Raw genomic sequence first — 18,951 nt, forward strand, 5'->3', positions numbered from 1 at the left:
GATTAGCATTGTGAAGCTTGCCTGTCTAGATAGCAACTTGCGCAGCAGAGGGGGAGTACAGGAAGTTGTCACTTCTGAAGTGCAGTTCAGCTCTGAAAAGGACCCTTAATGGCCTTGTGGGGGTCTTTCACAGACGCCAGATGAAATGTACTAAATTTATGAGAAACTGTTTTTTCCAGCTGCCAGCTCCACAGCCTGCCCCTCACGTCTGAGTAAAGCTGGGTGCTGTTCTCCAGCTTCTGTATCATCACTGATAATAAGATTCTGCTGTTGGAACGGAGTTAATCATTCTGATGATGATGCAAAAGCCAGGAGAGAATCCAGTTCCCTTCCCCACAGCTGGGTTGCCTCTGCAGGGCTAACAGGGGTAGAAAATGGAATTTTGTCACTGAAGTCAGGAAATCGGACTCTGAATGTGCAGAGGAGCCCTTTTTCCATACTTGCCGTAATCAAGAGGGCCATCCGGATAGCTTGGCTGCTCTCTGCTGACAGTGTTCGCGAACCGGCAGGACATGCACATCGTTAAAAATCACACCGCAGCAATCTGTGACATTTTCATCACTAGAGATAAGCAAAAGGCAGGTCTGGCTACTTACATTTCTCCTCAGAACAAATACACGCTGAGGACCAGCGCAGGACTGTGTGGGCCCTGAGCAGAGATGAAGAAGGCCCCAAACATCTGTACGTTACACATGTGTGCATGTGTGCATGTGTGCAAGAGCCCAGCTGGTGCTTGGTGAAACCATTAGTTGTCATTTAGGTTTAACATGAAGCTATTGAGCTCATTTCATGCTGGATTTCACAGTGTCCCAGGGATGAAAGGCCAGTGCTAAAGCCTATGGATGCTTTCGCTAAGCCTCTCCGGCTGGCCGGTTATTTACAAGTGCTTCACTCGTCTCACAGGGAGGTCACAATGCACAGTACAAAAGGAAAAAAGGGTTTCAAGTTCTTTAGGGTAAACATCAACCAACAGCAGTCTCTCTCTTACCTTTGGTGTCATTCACCGGATCCATGTGCCGGTAAATATATCCTTCTAGGTAGGAATGGAATTTGGGAGTGGGCGGGAAGAAGGCCAGGCAAATAGCCAGTAGCTCCCAGCCCCGTGCCAGACTCTCATAACGGAAGTTCTCAGTGGTCTGCCGGCACAGCTGGATGTATAGCTCGTCCCTCAGACCCTGCATGCTCCAGCCTTTGGTGGCGATCTCCAAAGCCACGTTGAGTTGATCTGCCTTGGCCCGCCGGTCCCCCATGTACATCTGAATCAGTTTAAATATCTCACATGCTTCCTTCTTGACGTTGCGGTCGCTGGTCATGATCATGGGCTTCTTGATGGACTCGCTGCTCCAGGCCAGCATGTTGGCAATGGAGACCTTCCTCCGGAAGAGCCCTTGGGTGTGCTTGTTGAAGTGCTTGGAGGCCCAGTTCTCAATGTCTGTCTCCGAGGAGGGCTTTCGTAGGGTGAAGGTAGGGAAGACACAGCTGGCACTAGGCATCATATTTCTGTTCTGTCTGCTGCTCTCAAACTGGGCACAGGCACCAAGATCCTCCGACTGAGAAACAATAGCCAGACAAGTCATTGTTACTATCTGCATCGACCCACTTAGATCCTTCACAGACAGTGAACAGCAAATCAATCATTACAGAATTAACAGGGCACCCAATGCACCCACCAAGTTGTGGACACTCCTAGGAGAGGGGTTCCTAAGCCCCACAAAGATGTAAAACTAACAGACAGAATCATGGATAATAAGTAAAACACTTCATCAGTCACATTTCACCAGCCAATATTATCAGCTACTACTAGGAGAGGCTGTATTAGAGCAGGTGAGCGAAGCCACTGATCAGCCGATGTCATTGCTCCATTCATCCCCCCTCCCCACTGATCACTATGGCCATTTTGCTCACTCCTACTTACAGCCATGGTCAAAGGAAGCCAGTGGGACTGTACAAGCTGTAACTCCACGGAGAGCTTCCCGCAGTGTGGAAAGCAGACTGGAATGACGATGGCATTACCTGCCTTAGGCCTCTCCATGTAACTGGGATATATACAAGTCATCATCTCAGACCACTGGTAGGCTATACATGTTTATCCAGCTCAGTGTACAGCTGGAAAGGGAAGACACTCACCTATGACCAGAGTCTGCTGAGTAGAATATGCTCCACCAAGCCACACTCTTAGGGTCATGAGTCTTCATATGTCCACGTGCCCTGTGAGGGAAGGGGCTTTTGGGGTCTACACTGGGGCCATGTTTAGTATTCAGAGTTGAATACAAATAGGGGTTAATGAGATATTTCCCTCTGGACGTTCAGAAGCTGAATATTGGGCTGGCTCTGTATTAGGCAGAAATATAACCACATTCAAGAGGAATATGCTGCACAAGTGGGCGGTTATTGACCCAACAGACTGTGGCCTGGAAAGATTTAGTTCTACCCATACAGACCTCCATACAGACAGGCAGGCTTTGGACATTACTTTGCATAGGATTTTGTCCCCTGTCCTGCCCAACTTTCCCTGCCCTGCTACAGGCTCGCTATAGTACTGAGAATGCCTGTTGTACGGACATCTGTTTGTGGCTTTTCTCTGCATTGCGCTGTGGAGCCCCTCACTCACTAGGCACGTGGCAGCAGTGTACAAGCACCAGCCCTCCACCTCACCCTCCATGGGTGGGCAGAGAGGGGACCTGGCCCCTGTGCCCCAGACCTGGTTGGTTAAAAGGCTGGGAGGAAATCCCACGCCAGTTCTACCTCTCATTGGAAGCAAATGACAGCAGGAGCTCAGCCCGACCCAAGTTGGGACAGGGGATTGGTTGCAGGACACTTGGTTGGCTCTGGTGGTGGGAAGAGGACCAAGGGCTTGGGCAGTGAGCTGCTACAGCTGCCTTAGGGAGCAGACCCAGATGCAGCCTGGATCTGGGGGGCTGGGGCCTGGCACATTGAACAGGTCAGGGCACAGCTGCAGCCAGACGAGAGGCATGGCCAGACACAGCAGAGGAGACCTGACCATCATGGCAACCACAGAGACAGACACCCGGCAACCCAGCAGAGACAAGAATCACCACTCAGGGCTGGCATTGCTCCCAAGCACCCATGGTCCCTGCAGGGGTAGAGGAGCCCTCTTCTGGCACTGGAGCTGGGGCAGTCTGGACTGTTACTCAGGCTCGACAGCAGTGCTCTGTATTTCGGCACCGGGGACTCAGGATGTTGTGCTATAGCTGCGGGGGGACTCCATGAGGAGCTGCCGAATGGCTCCTTGCACTCATCGAGCTATCGCCCCGCCCAGATAAAGTCACTGGTTTATGTCCAGATGCAGCATATATTTGTGGGGTTAATGCCTGCCTCCCAGAGGCTGTGGAAGGGGGTTGGACCTGTGGGAGGAAGTGGGGTTCTCCACTCTTAAACATGTGATTTGGAGTATGGGGAAGGCACCAGAAACCGGGGTGCCACCCACAGCAAATGCTACAGCAGACAGCTCTTGGGAAAGGAGAGCAGCATGAGCTAGGTCCCATTCGGTGCCTGGGGAGTCCAGTATTTTGGAAGGGCTTCCAGACCCAGTTAGGTCTTCAGGCACAAAAAGGTTCTGCCAAGGCCTGCATCCCAGGAACTTGCACATGAAGTTCTAGGCTTTTTTGCGAAGAGTTGATGTCAAAGCTTTCCCCCAAATACAATAACTGCCCTCTGGGCACACCCTAATAAGAGTCAGTATTGCTCTGCATGACACATTTGCACCTTCCATCTCAGGACCTCAAAGCACTTTACAAACATTAATGAACTAAACCTTGCAACGTCCCTGTAGGGAACTGTCATTCCCATTTTACAGATGGAGAAACTGAGGAAGGGAGGAGGGAAGTGATTTTCCCACCATCAATGTGGCAAAACCCAGACCTGTTCCTTAACCACAAGATCATTCTTTCTCCCCAAATACATACTCTGCACACTGTGTGCAATACATCAGTGCCCAGCACAGCCTTGGAAGTCATTGCCTTAGCCTGTCTCTCATGGCACAGCTATACCGATATAACCCTCAGTGTAGACACTCTTATTCTGCTATGAGAGTGGCTTTTTTTGGTTTAGCCTAAACCTTGACTCATGCAACCTAAGCCAGATTGAAAAAAGGCACTTTTATATCCAAATAAGGTTTTCTACACAGAGGGCTATACTGGTATAACTACATGGTTTAAATTCACACCTTACCTTATACCATGACAGCTTTCCTGTATACACAAGCTCTTAGTAGTACATAAAGTGCACTGTCACTGTCTGCATTGATACAAAGCTGTCGAACCCGACAGAACATGACTTGGGGGGTGAGATCGGAGAGACCAGAGAGACTGAAAAATACAAGCTGCAAAGACAACTCAGGCCACGAGTTGTACAGAATATAAAGCAGTACAGAATTTAACCCAGTATTCAAATTCTAATAAGAACACTGGAATGAAAGCATTAAGGCAGCTATGAACATCAGTCTCTTTATACATGCAGCTAACAATTCCATCTCTGTTTACACGGTGCGCTTTTTTACTACTTTTTACATGTGATGCTTCACTCAGCAATGAAATGCAGCCAGCTCTGGTTGAAATAACTGCTATTTAACTAAGCACACCAATGCTACACCATAGGGTAAACCAGGAAGTGACGAAAAAAATCCTATCTCCACTAGAAATGGAAGGCAGACAGAATACAATACTCCAAGTTGGCCAAGAAGCTGGGGGTTGACACTCCTACTCTTGTGAAAATGGCTGTAGGAGCTTTACTAACCACAAGAGAACAGGTTGTTGGTTTTTACATCTCATCTGAGACACATTCTGCAGCTGTGTGAAAATACTCACTAGCTCCCAACAGCTCAAAATAAATGTGTTCTGGCAAAAGACAGATATCCAGGGGAGGTGGGAATGTCAACGTGGTGCATGGAGAAGGCCACTGGTCAGAAAACTTCACGAGAAAACTTCATCTTTCCATATTGACAGAGTAACCAACTTTACAGGAAGGGGGTCACAAAACCAGCTCTGCTCTTACTGAACATCTCCCAGGCAGAGCGTCCTGCATATGTGCACTCTACAACATATGCAGAGATGAGTTTGTGTGTAGGACCTAAGGTGAGAGGTACGGTGTTTTTAATGTTAGTTCCACAGCATTGAAGGGATTGGTTTTGGTTATAACCAGCAGTAGTTGGCTAACACAGTGCAACTTTAAGAAAGGAGGAAAGTCTTGTGGTTGGGGCAGAAGCCTTAGGAGTCAAGAGACTCACATTCTATTTCCACCATTACCCCAGATTTCCAGTGTGACTTTAGTCAAATCATTCCACAACTCAGTTTTCCCACTGGTAAAAGGAATTGATGTTTGCCTACTTCAAAGGGCTGTGAACTCAGAGAATGACTAGGCAGAGGGGGAAAACCCCCAAATTCAGCAAGGTCTTTCCCACAAAAGTAGAGTGTAGGGGTCAGAGTCAGGAAAGCATTGCTGTTCAGGACATCACATAAGCATGTGCTTAAGATGCACTGATTGTGCTGTCCTGAACCAGGGCCTAGAACCGGAAGTGTGAACTACCCTAAGAGAAAGGACAGAGATTTTCACTCCAAACACTAGGGCCCCCTTCTGCCTTAAAAACAATCATTGAGCAAGGGGCAGGGAAAGCAGAGCTGAAGTGAACACCTCAATTATTTGGATCATTGTAGCTCATAGACACCCCAGTCATGGACCAGGAACCTATTCCATGGGGACCAGACAGTGCCCTTATGACATACACCCTGTGACAGAAAGTGAGAGGAAGTTAATTCATGTTTGAAAAGCACTAGAGATTAATACTGATTTGAAATGGGAGGCCTTGTCAGTGTGCCTTTAAAATTAGCTGTGTCTAGGAAATGTAGACCAGATGTAAAGATAAACGTATTTAAACCAAAAACTGATAGTGGTTATAGCATGTGATTATAGCGATCATAGCATTGTTGGGGATTGGTCCTGCTCTGAGCAGGGGGTTGGACTAGCTGACTTCCTGAGGTCCCTTCCAACCCTGATATTCTATGTATGATGGGATTTTTGCATAAAGCCAGGAAACGTAACTATCCCTAAAAATAACAGTTGGCCCAGGGGGCAGAGTGAGGTGAAGTCTGGTGGCTTAAGCCCTAACTGGAAATCAAGAAATCCTGAGTTCTAATTCCAGCTCCCAAACCAATTCCCTTGCACAAGTCACTTCCTCTGCTTCAGTTTCCTCAGTTGCAAAGTGTATTTGTATTCATATTACAGTAGCCTCAACCAGGGCCCTCATGTAGTAAGTGTTGTACAAACATACAAAGATGGTCTTTGCTCCAACCAGTTTACGATCTAAGAAGACGAACAGATTATGAAGACTAGAGAGGGAGATGATCCAATATATACATTTTTAATACACAGTGATACAAAATAATCAACAAAAGCAAATGCAGTTATGTCCATAAACAGGTGCAATCCCCTCTCTCCACCACTTCGGTCCTCTGAGCCTGGCTGATTTCCTGTGGGCAATCCTGAAGCGGTGGTGTTGAGAAGGGATCAGGAGCAGCCCAAGGAAGGTGTTCCATACATAGGAGCTGTCTAAATACAGAGATAATATTTGCTGTCTAAATACAGAGAGTTTTTTGCCCAACTCACAGGGCTGTTTGGGGAATTTCTTTGTTAATGTCTGTAAAGTGCATTTAATGTAAAAGCTCCCTATAAATGCCATGATTTCTATTAGTGATCAGACACACGGTGATGGCCACAACAATGCCATAGAAAGAACAGCAAGAGAGAAGAGCGCTAAGTTTCCATCAATTTATATGGCCTTTATCACTGTAGTATCTGAGCATCTCTCAGCTGTTCATGGATTGTATGCTCACAGCACCCTGGGGAGGCAGAGAAGAGTTCTCTCTATTTACCGATGGGAACGGAGGCACAGAGAGGCTAAATGACTTGCCCAAGGTGTCACAGAAAGTCTGTGGCTGAGCTGGGAATTGAACCCAGGGCTCAAGTCCCAGGTAAGCACCCTTTCCACTGAACTCCACTGCAGTTCTGTACCCCCAGCCCTGCAGCTAGCCTGCCACGTGCACATCACCACACCCTGGGCCCAGTCCTCCAGAAAAGCTCATGAAAGCCATTGATCGCCTTTGCAGGTCTACAAGATGGAGTTAGCGTGACTAAATGGCCCTGCAGTCACAGCTGTGCCAGAAAGGGGCATGAGAAAAGCAGGGGGATGTGCCACACGCTGACACAATGTGGTTTCTTTAGGGAGAGGCAAAAGCAGGAGGGACTTTCAGCAGGATTTGGTTCTACACCTCATTCAACTTTTGCGATAGGTTCATAGAATCATAGAATATTAGGGTTGGAAGAGACCTCAGGAGGTCATCTAGTCCAACCCCTGGCTCAAAGCAGGACCAACACCAACTAAATCAACCCAACCAAGGCTTTGTCCAGCTGGACCTTAAAAACCTCTAAGGATAGAGATTCCTCCACCTCCCTAGGTAACCCATTCCAGTACTTCACCACCCTCCTAGGGAAATAGTGTTTCCTAATATCCAACCTAGACCTCCCCCACTGCAACTTGAAACCATTGCTTCTTGTTCTGTCATCTGCCACCACTGAGAACAGCCGAGCTCCATCCTCTTTGGAACCCTTCTTCAGGTAGTTGAAAGCAGCTATCAAATCCCCCCTCACTCTTCTCTTCGCAGACTAAACAATCCCAGTTCCCTCAGCCTCTCCTCATAAGTCATGTGCCCCAGCCCCCCAGTCATTTTCGTTGCCCTCCGCTGGATTCGCTCCAATTTGTCCATATCCCTTCCGTAGAGGGGGGACCAAAAGTGGACACAATACTCCAGGTGTGGTCTCACAAGTGCCGAATAGAGGGGAATAATCACTTCCCTCCATCTGCTGGCAATGTTCCTACTAATTCAGCCCAATATGCTGTTCGCCTTCTTGGCAACAAGGGCACACTGCTGACTCATATCCAGCTTCTCGTCCACTGTAATCCCCAGGTCCCTTTCTGCAGAACTGCTACTTAGCCAGTCGATCCCTAGCCTGTAATGGTGCATGGGATTCTTCCTTTCTAAGTACAGAACTCTGCACTTGTCCTTGTTGAACCTCATCAGATTTCTTTTGGCCCAATCCTCCAATTTGTCTAGATCACTCTGGACCCTATTCCTTCCCTCCATCGTATCTACCTCTCCCCCCAGCTTAGTGTCATCTGCGAACTTGCTGAGGGTTCAATTAATCCCATCATCCAGATCATTAATGAAAATGTTGAATAAAACCAGCCCCAGGACCGAACCTGGGGCACTCCACTTGATACCAGCTGCCAACTAGATATTGAGCCGTTGATCACTACCCGTTGAGCCCGCTGAGTTCAGATCATATTAGGAGATGGGAGAATGGGCCAGGGGACAGGTGATGGGAGGGATGCTGACATGACCAATGAGCAGCTGAAGAGGAGAAACAACTTCAAAGCAGCATATTCCCTAGCACCTTATTTTGGGGCAAGGCCAATAAACGAGTGCAGGAGCCCAGGGAATCAGGAGGTCAAAGGTCTATTTCCAGCTCTGGGAGTCAGGGATATGGCAGAGCCCTCTTTTGCCTTGGCCTGATTGGAGAAGAAAAATCTTGGTCTCCAGGGGCCCAATCCTGCATCTCTCAAGACAGATAGGAGTTTTCCCAGGTCCTCCACTGAGATCAGGGCTTGGTTGCTGCAGGCCCCGCTGTGTTATCTAACATCCAATCAAGCAGTCGTTTGTACAGGGCCTAGCACAAGACCCTGATCCTGACTGGGACCTCGAGGCACCACAGTAATACACATATTAAAAGGTAATACAGTTATCTTACTACCCATCTCCCATTTCCAAACTTTGCAAATCAAGCTTGATGACATTTACAATTGCTATGCTCCTTGTCTCAGGTGAAAGTGAAGTGTCTCATGGAGGATAAGGGCATCAATGGCTATTAGCCAAGATGGTCAGGAACACAATCTCATGTTGTGGGTGTCCTTAAGCTTTTGACTGCCAGATGCTGGGACTGGACGCCAGGGGATGGATCACTCAATAATTGCCCTGTTCTGTCCATTCCCTTTTAAACATCTGGCAGCAGCCACTGTCGGAAGACAAGGTATTGGGCTAGATGGACCACTGGTCTAGAGACCCAGTATGGGCATTCTTATGTTCTTAACTTTTCTCTCTCTTATCGCTAAGCCACCACGCAAGGCAGCTCCTCAGCTGGTGCAAACTGTCCATTGGACTTCAGCCGAGCACCGACAATTTATATCAGCAGAGGATTTGCCCCTCAGCGGGCAGCATTCAGTGCTAGCTAAATAAGATTTACAGATGAAGACATAGGCACAGGTTTTGCTTTTTAAACTCTTCAGTCGACTATTATTAAATATGTATATTCTAGTAGCATCCATAACCCTCCCTGGGTTCAGAGCCCCATCATGCTGAGGGCTGTACAACACAGAAAAGAAACGATCCCGGACCTGCAAATCTAGCTGTCAAATTGAAGCTCCAGTTCAGAGCTGTCCGTAAGTCCTAGGCTACTGCTGCTTTCTCATCCACAATGTGACTTCTCTGCGCAGGGCATTTGGTGGCAAAGCCTCGCTGCACAAGCGGCAGGAAGGTCTCCGAAGACAGGAAACTCCAACGTGCTTCTACAGGAGCCCTGTTTTACTGCTGCTGAGGAGGGCGACATGCCTACAAGCCTCGTGTGACTGAGAGCCACATGAATAGACTCACAAAGCCTGGGAGCCTTTCCGTGGGCAGGATGGACCTCTGCAAAGCTGCGCAAAGAGCATCCATGAACGACCCTCATCTCCTGGGGCAGACAGGACCGTCCTAACAGTTACAAACAGTAGCTGCTGAGTCTCTCCTCCCCCTAACCAAAGTTACCCCAGGGATGAAGCTGGCCCTGTATTTCAAAAGCCAGATTCCCAGCTGAATGACCTTTAAGTACATGGACTCTGCAAACACTGAAAGGCTTTAAGGCACTGTGCAGCGAAGCTTATTTCTTTTTGTCAGAATCTTTGCCAGTTTGGAAATATGCCCTGGGATTGATACAGAGGCTTTGGACTATTTGTTGCTTCTGATTTGGAAGAATCCACTGTCCTTCCTTTGTCACTTCACAGCTGTGTTTTCCACTGGGGCCCACTCAGGTGTGACATCAAGAACGGCTATATCGCTTTGCTATTACTGGGGCCTCCGCCCAGTGCAATATCTCATCGCTGCTGAGGCCTCGCTCTTCTGTGCTCTGCAGGAGGAGAACAGGGCAAAGACGAGCCAAAGTGAGATGGAAAGGGGCAGAGGCAACGGGGAAACCAACAGCAGCAGGAAGAAAATGAGAGCAGGTGGGTGCAGAGGAAGTAGTGAGTAAACCACCCAGAGAGCTACATGTAAGGGCTTTGATCCCTCCTGCTGCACTGAGCACGTACGGAGGATTTGAATTGCTGTCTGATCCGTTGTTTTAATAAAACGACATTTCTTTTACTCCCAGGAGTGAACTATCCCCAAAACATTTGGCACTTGTAGGGAGGGTCAACAGGTCCAAGGGATAACGTGAACCAGAGATTTTAGAGAGTGGAAACATGCTGGGCCCCATCTCCCTGTCTGTGCAGGATTGCCCCACTGCTCATTACTAGTGGTTTGTCCACACGAGATTCAACTGCCCCATGTGACAAGGTTTCCCCCACTTCCCTTGGGAGACTGTCTCCGTGCACTCCCATCATCAGCAAGTCCTTCTTACTGCTCACTCTCAGGGCAGGAGGATAATCTGTGGGCCTAGGCATCAGGAGATCAGCAGTTCTCTTCCTCACACTGACAAAGACTCACCTTTTGACTTTATGAGAATGACTTTGCCTCTAGGCTTTTGTCTCCCCATCTGCTAAACAGGGCAAACATTAATAGATTCATAGATATTTAGGTCAGAAGGGACCATTATGATCATCTAGTCTGACCTCCTGCACAACGCAGGCCACAGAATTTCACCCACCACTCCTACAAAAAAACCTCACACCTATATCTGTGCTATTGAAGTCCTCAAATCGTAGTTTAAAGACTTCAAAGAGAATACTCCAGCAAGTGACCCGTGCCCCATACTACAGAGGAAGGCAAAAAACCTCCAGGGCCTCTTCCAATCTGCCCTGGAGGAAAATTCCTTCCCAACCCCAAATATGGCGATCAGCTAAACCCTGAGCATATGGGCAAGATTCATCAGCCAGATACTACAGAAAATTCTTTCCTGGGTAGCTCGGATCTCACCCCATCTGATAGCCCATCACAGGCCATTGGGCCTATTTACCATGGATATTTAATTACCAAAACCATGTTATCCCACCATACCATCTCCTCCATGAACTTACCGAGTTTAATCTTAAAGCCAGATAGATCTTTTGCCCCCACTGCTTCCCTTGGAAGGCTATTCCAAAACTTCACTCCTCTGATGGTTAAAAACCTTCGTCTAATTTCTAGTCTAAATTTCCTAGTGGCCAGTTTATATTCATTTGTTCTTGTGTCCACATTGGTACTGAGCTTAAATAATTCCTCTCCCTCTCCGGTATTTATCCCTCTGATATATTTATAGAGAGCAATCATATCTCCCCTCAACCTTCTTTTAGTTAGGCTAAACAAGCCAAGCTCCCTGAGTCTCCTTTCATAAGACAAGTTTTCCATTCCTCGGATCATCCTAGTAGCCCTTCTCTATACCTGTTCCAGTTTGAATTCATCCTTCTTAAACATGGGAGATCAGAACTGCACACAGTATTCCAGGTGAGGTCTCACCAGTGCCTTGTATAACGGTACTAAAACCTTCTTATCCCTACTGGAAACACCTCTCCTGATGCATCCCAAGACCACATTAGCTTTTTTCACAGCCATATCACATTGGCGGCTCATAGTCATCCTATGATCAACCAATACTCCAAGGTCCTTTTCCTCCTCCATTACTTCTAATTGATGCGTCCCTAGCTTATAACTAAAATTCTTGTTATTAATCCCTAAATGCATGACCTTACACTTTTCACTATTAAATTTCATCCTATTACTATTACTCCAGTTTACAAGGTCATCCAGATCCTCCTGTAGGGTATCCCTGTCCTTCTCTAAATTGGCAATACCTCCCAGCTTTGTATCATCCGCAAACTTTATTAGCACACTCCCACATTTTGTGCCAAGGTCAGTAATAAAAAGATTAAATAAGATTGGTCCCAAAACCGACCCTTGAAGAACTCCACTGGTAACCTCCCTCCAGCCTGACAGTTCACCTTTCAGTAGGACCCGTTGTAGTCTCCCCTTTAACCAATTCCTTATCCGCCTTTCAATTTTCCTATTGATCCCCATCTGATCCAATTTAACTAATAATTCCCCATGTGGCATGGTATCAAATGCCTTACTAAAATCTAGGTAAATTAGATCCACTGCCTTTCCTTTGTCTAAAAAATCTGTTATTTTCTCAAAGAAAGAAAAGGAGTACTTGTGGCACCTTAGAGACTAACCAATTGGTTAGTCTCTAAGGTGCCACAAGTACTCCTTTTCTTTTTGCGAATACAGACTAACACGGCTGTTACTCTGAAATTTCTCAAAGAAGGAGATCAGGTTGGTTTGGTACGATCTACCTTTTGTAAAACCATGTTGTATTTTGTCCCATTTACCATTGACCGCAATGTCCTTAACTACCTTCTCCTTCAAAATTTTTTCCAAGACCTTGCATACTACAGATGTCAAAATAACAGGCCTATAATTACCCAGATCACTTTTTTTCCCTTTCTTAAAAATAGGAACTATGTTAGCAATTCTCCAATCATACGGTACAACCCCTGAGTTTACAGATTCATTAAAAATTCTTGCTAATGGGCTTGCAATTTCTTGTGCCAATTCCTTTAATATTCTTGGATGAAGATTATCTGGGCCCCCCGATTTAGTCCCATTAAGCTGTTTGAGTTTCACTTCTACCTCAAATATGGTAATGTCTACCTCCATATCCTCATTCCCATTTGTCATGCTACCATTATCCCTAAGATCCTCTTTATCTTATTAAAGACTGAGGCAAAGTATTTGTTTAGATATTGGGCCATGCCTAGATTATCCTTGACCTCCACTCCATCCTCAGTGTTTAGAGGTCCCACTTCTTCTTTCTTTGTTTTCTTCTTATTTGTATGGCTACAGAACCTTTTACTATTGCTTTTAATTCTCTTTGCAAGGTCCAACTCTACTTGATTTTTAGCCTGTCTCACTTTATCCCTACATGTTCTGACCTCAATAAGGTAGCTTTCCTTGCTGATCCCTCCCTTCTTCCACTCCTTATATGCTTTCTGCTTTTTCTTAATCATCTGAGATGCTTGCTCAGCCAGCTTGGTCTACAACTCCTGCCTATGAAATTTTTCCCCTTTCTTGGGATGCAGGCTTCCGATAGCTTCTGCAGCTTTGATTTAAAATAATCCCAGTCCTCCTCTACCTTTAGATCTATAAATTCTTCAGTCCAATCCAATTCCCTAACTAATTTCCTTAATTTTTGAAAGTCAGCCCTTTTGAAATCAAAAACCCTAGCTGCAGATTTATTTTTATTAATCCTTCTGTTCAGTTTGAACTGACTTAGCTCATGATCACTTGAGCCAAGATTATCCCCTACAACCCTTTCTTCTATGAGGTCCTCACTACTCACCAAAACCAAATCTAAAATGGCATCCCCTCTAGTCGGTTCAGCAACTACTTGATGAAGGAATCCATCAGCTATCGCATCTAGGAAAATCTGAGCCCTATTATTATTACTAGCACTCGTCCTCCAGTCTATATCTGGGAAGTTAAAGTCTCCCACGATCACATAGTTTCCATTAGTATTTACTTTATTAAAAACATTAAAAAGGGCTCTGTCCATATCCAAATTAGATCCCGGCGGTCTCTAGCACATCCCAAGCACTATCCCAGGGGAGGCTCTAATAGTTTTCTTCCCCAATTTAATTTTTCCCAGACAGACTCAGTCATATCCATTCCATCGCTTCTTATTTCTTTACATTCTATCTCATCATTGATACACAGTGCTACTCCACCACCTTTACCTTTATTTCGGTCTTTCCTAAACAGCACACACCCTTCAATACCTGTAGTCCAGTCATGACGACTATTCCACCCTGTTTCTGTCATCCCTATAATATCTGGTTTCACTTCCTGCACCAGTAACTCTAGTTCCTCCATTTTGTTACCCAGGCTCCTCGCATTGGTGTACAAACATCTTAATTTTTGCTGTTTGGCCTCGCTCACATTCTGTACCCTATTAGGCACGGTCATTCTACAGCCAGTATGACCTGTTAGACTGGTATCTACACTGCCCTTCCTCCTACCCATGTCTGTATCCACTCTTACTTCATTTTCTTTCCTCTCAATGCTAAATTCCGGCGTGGAGATTACCTGGACATCTCCCAACCATCTCCCCCTAATTCCTAGTTTAAAGCTCTCTTAATCAGTTGTGCCAGCCTCCATCCTAGAAGCCTATTTCCTTCCCTACTCAGATGAAGTCCATCCCGAGAGAATTGTCCTCTATCCATGAATGCCTCCCAGTGGCCATACATCCCAAAGCCCTCCTTATAGCACCACTGCCTAAGCCATCCGTTGATAGTCATAATCTTGTCACACCTTTGTTGCCCTTCTTAGGAACAGGCAGAATCCCACTAAAGATCACCTGAGCCTCAATTTCCTTAAGCATCTTCCCCAGCCTAGCATAGTCTCCCTTAATACTTTCCAGTGAGAATCTAGCTGTATAATTTGTTCCCACATGAAGGATAATTAGGGGATTCTTTCCTGCTCCCTTTAGAATCTTTTTCAACCTCAGCTCTACATCCCGTATCTTAGCACCTGGAAGACAGCACACCCTCCTATTCTCTGAATCAGCTCTGGTTACAGGCCTATCTATTCTTCTCAGTAAAGAGTCCCCAATCACATAGACATTCCCCTGTTGCTCTGGCTGTTGCAAGACTTCATCATAGCAATGTAGGGCTGGAAGGGAACTCAAGAGACCAGCTAGTTCATCCCCTCATGCTGGGGCAAGGCCAAGTCCATCTCACCTCCCCACCCCCGCACCCTCCCGCTAGATGTTCTTAACTTCTTAACCTGTTCTTAAAAACCTCCAGTGATGGGAATTTCACAACCAAACAAGATAACCTGTTCCAGTGCTTAACTTTCCTTAGCGTTGAAAAGATTTTCCTAATATCTAATCTAAATCTCCCTTGCTGCAAATTAAGATGATTCCTTCGTGTCCTACCCTCAATGAACATGCAGAAAATTGATCCCCGTCCACTTTGTAACAGACTTATTAGGTCCCTCCTCCATCTCCTATGCTCTCGACTAAGCACACCCAATTCCTTCAACTTTTCCTCACAGCTCACAGTTTCTAAACTTTTTATCAGTTTTGTTGCTTGCCTGTGGACTCTCGCCATCGTGCCCAAAACTGGACATAGTACTCAACCAACGGAGGCCTCTTCGATGCCTCTAAAGTGCTTTGATGAGTGGCACTGGAGATGGGAAGAATATTAGTATTAAGTGCTCCTTCTTTTAATTTCATCCCATGATCATTATTGTCCCAAGGTATTTAGGTAACATGGTATGAGAACTAGGGGCCATCACCAAGCCAACTGCCCGCAGACTCAGGGACACCCACTCCCTGGCACAGCTGCATTTCTGCTGTGGGTGGTACTCCTGTATCATCACTTTCTCTAGCAACAAGCAGCACAGTCAGGGCTTCCAAAGACACTTCCCATTCTCAACAAGTCTGGTCAGTTGCTCTTCAAAAATTGTCTGAGCTGAAATTTCACCTGCTAAGCCTCATGCATATCATGAAAATGAAAGGTTATAATCATGCCACTGAATCTGATTTGCCCAACCAAGAGCAACGATACCACAGCCAGCGGCCTGAGTTTGCAGACAACCAAACAGACTGAGGTGTGGCCCACAGAGGCTGCAGGTCCCAGCATGCAATGCCGCTTCTTCATCAGAATGCAAGCTTACTCTGAGCAAAAGGCTGCATTGCATGCTGGGATCTGCAGTCCCCAGAGGCTGCACAGCTGTATTTCAGATGAAGGATGAAACCAAGTTGATTTACTGTAGAACTTGATGGATCACATTTGATCCTGGTGCTACACTGGTCCCACTTGCACCCAATGAACAGAAGTGTCATAGAATCATAGAATATCAGGGTTGGAAGGGACCTCAGGAGGTCCAACCCCCTGCTCACAGCTGTCTGATTGGGTAACCCTTTGTTATGGACAATTTCTGCAACCCTCACAGAAAGTGCAAGCACAAAGGCTTTGTACAGGGGATAGAAGAGGGAGTGGGGGGAAGGATTATTTCCTGCCAGCCTGGAGGTTTGGTGCACAGCAGCTGAACAGCCTCTTCTCAGCCCCTGGGGGATAGGCTATAGCAGCAGCTGGAGCCCCCGTTTGCTCTCTTCACAAGGGTTTGGGCCAGGGAATCCATGTAGTGGCTGACCCCATGATTACTTTTCCAGCCTGCCCCCATCATGTCTTAAAATCCCCTCCACTGTGCTGCACACAGAGGTACCAAGGAGCTGAGCTCTGCAGCATGCAGGAGGGTATGAATCCCAGCACCTGGCCTGGCACTCGCACAGGAGAACCACAGCAATTCAGCTGCATTAAGGGTCATTTGGATCCAAAGAGGGTCAGGGGATGGGGTAGGGTGGGGGACATATAGGGGTGGGGGCATGCAGATCTGTTGAGAAACAGTCAAATGAAAAAAAGTCCCATTCAATTACATCATGTAATGGGAGACAGCTAAAAAGTGACAAGTTTTTAAAGTGCTTATATACCAGTGCTAGAAGTCTAAATAATAAGATGGGTGAACTCGAGAATCTCGTATTAAGTGAGGATATTGATATAACAGGCATCACAGAAACTTGGTGGAATCAGGATAATCAAGGTGACACAGTAATACCAGGGTACAAAATACATCGGAAGGACAGAACAGGTTATGCTGGTATGGGAGGGGCACTATATGTGAAAGACAGCGTAGAGTCAAATCAAGTAAAAATCTTAAATGAACCAAACTGTAGCACAGAATCTCTATGGATAGTAATTCCATGCTCGAAATAATAAGAATATAGCAGTAGGGATATATTACCGAACACCTGACCAGGATGGTGATAGTGACTGTAAAATGCTCAGGGAGATTAGAGAGGCTACAAAAACAAAAAACTCAATAATAATGGGGGATTTCAACTATCCCCATATTGACTGGGTACATGTCACCTCAGGACAGGATTCAGAGATAAAGTTTCTTGACACCTTAAATGACGGCTTCTTGGAGCAGCTAGCCCTGGAACCCACAAGAGGAGAGGCAATTCTTGATTTAGTCATAAGTGCAGCACAGGATCAGGTCCAAGAGGTGAATCTAGCTGGACCCCTTGGTAATAGTGACCATAATATAATTACATTTAACATCCCTGTGGCGGGGAAAACACCACAGCAGCCCAACACTGTCGCATTTAATTTCAGAAAGGGAGACTACACAAAAATGAGGAGGTTAGTTAAACAGACTTTAAAAGGTACAGTACCCAAAGTAAAGACACCATAATAGAGGCTCAACTTAACTGTATACCCCAAATTAAAAAAACATAATAGGAGAACCAAAAAAGAGCCACCGTGGCTAAGCAACGAAGGAAAAGAAGCAGTGAGAGGCAAAAAGGCATCCTTTAAAAAGTGGAAGTTAAATCCAAGTGAGGAAAATAGAAAGGAGCATAAACTCTGGCAAATGAAGTGTAAAAGTACAATCAGGAAGGCCAAAAAAGAATTTGAAGCACAGCTAGCCAAAGACTCAAAAAGTAATAGCAAAAAGTACATGAGAAGCAGGAAGTCTGCTCAACAACCAGTGCAGCCACTGGACGATTGAGATACTAAAGGAGCACTCAAGGACAATAAGGCCGTTGCGGAGAAACTAAATGAATTCTTTGCATCGGTCTTCACGGTGGAGGATGTGAGGGAGATTCCCAAACCTGAGCCATTGTTTTTCGGTGACAAATCTGAGGAACTGTCCCAGACTGAGGTGTCATTAGAGGAGGTTTTGGAACAAATTGATAAACTAAACAGTTTAAGTCACCAGGACCAGATGGCATTCACCCAAGAATTCTGAAGAAACGCAAATGTGAAATTGCAGAACTACTAACTGTAGTCCGTAACCTATCATTTAAATCTGCTTGTATACAAACGACTGAAGGAAAGCTGATGTGATGCCAATGTTTAAAAAGGGCTCGAGGGGTGACTCCAGCAATTATAGGCTGGTAAGCCTGATTCTATAGTAAAGAACAAAATTGTCAGACACACAGATAACATAATTTGCTGGGGAATAGTCAATACGTTTTTTGTAAAGGGAAATCATGCCTCACCAATCTACTAGAATTCTTTGAGGGGGTCAACAAGCATGTGGACAAGGGGAATCCAGGAGATATAGTGTATTTAGATTTCCAGAAAGCCTTTGACAAGGTCCCTCACCAAAGGCTCTTAAGAAAAATAAATTAGTCATGGGTAAGAGAGAAGTTTCTCTCATGGATTGGTAACTGGTTAAAAGATAGGAAACAAAGGTAGGAATAAATGGTCAATTTTCAGAATGGAGAGAGGTAAATAGTGGTGTCCCCCAGAGGTCTGTACTGGGCCCAGTCCTAGTCAACATATTAATAAATTATCTGGAAAAAGGGGTAAACGGTGAGGTGGCAAAATTTGCAGATGATATAAAACTACTGAAGATAGTTAAGTCCCAGGCAGACTGCAAAGAGCTACAAAAGGATCTCTCAAAATTGGGTGACTGGGCAACAAAATGGCAGATGAAATTCAGTGTTGAAAAATGCAGAGTAATGCACATTGGAAAATATAATCCCAACTATACATATGAAATGATGGGGTCTACATTAGCTGTTACCATTCAAGAACGAGATCTTGGAGTCACTGTGGATAGTTCTCTGAAAACATCCACTCACTGT

At 45.8% G+C, this 18,951-nt stretch overlaps 1 protein-coding gene across 3 annotated transcripts in view; it reads right to left on the reverse strand.

Moving 5' to 3' along the window:
* Positions 1–18,951, reverse strand: part of ARHGAP39 (Rho GTPase activating protein 39) — a 423,047-nt gene that overhangs the window by 146,095 nt on the left and 258,001 nt on the right. For all 3 annotated transcript variants that reach the window (XM_073329927.1, XM_073329928.1, XM_073329926.1), the window contains one exon: positions 989–1,550. In XM_073329927.1, the coding sequence (XP_073186028.1) occupies positions 989–1,550 (562 nt within the window). The remainder of the gene's footprint in view (positions 1–988; positions 1,551–18,951) is intronic.

The sequence above is a fragment of the Lepidochelys kempii genome, chromosome 2 (assembly GCF_965140265.1).
Source record: "Lepidochelys kempii isolate rLepKem1 chromosome 2, rLepKem1.hap2, whole genome shotgun sequence".
In the NCBI taxonomy this organism is placed as follows: domain Eukaryota; kingdom Metazoa; phylum Chordata; order Testudines; family Cheloniidae; genus Lepidochelys; species Lepidochelys kempii.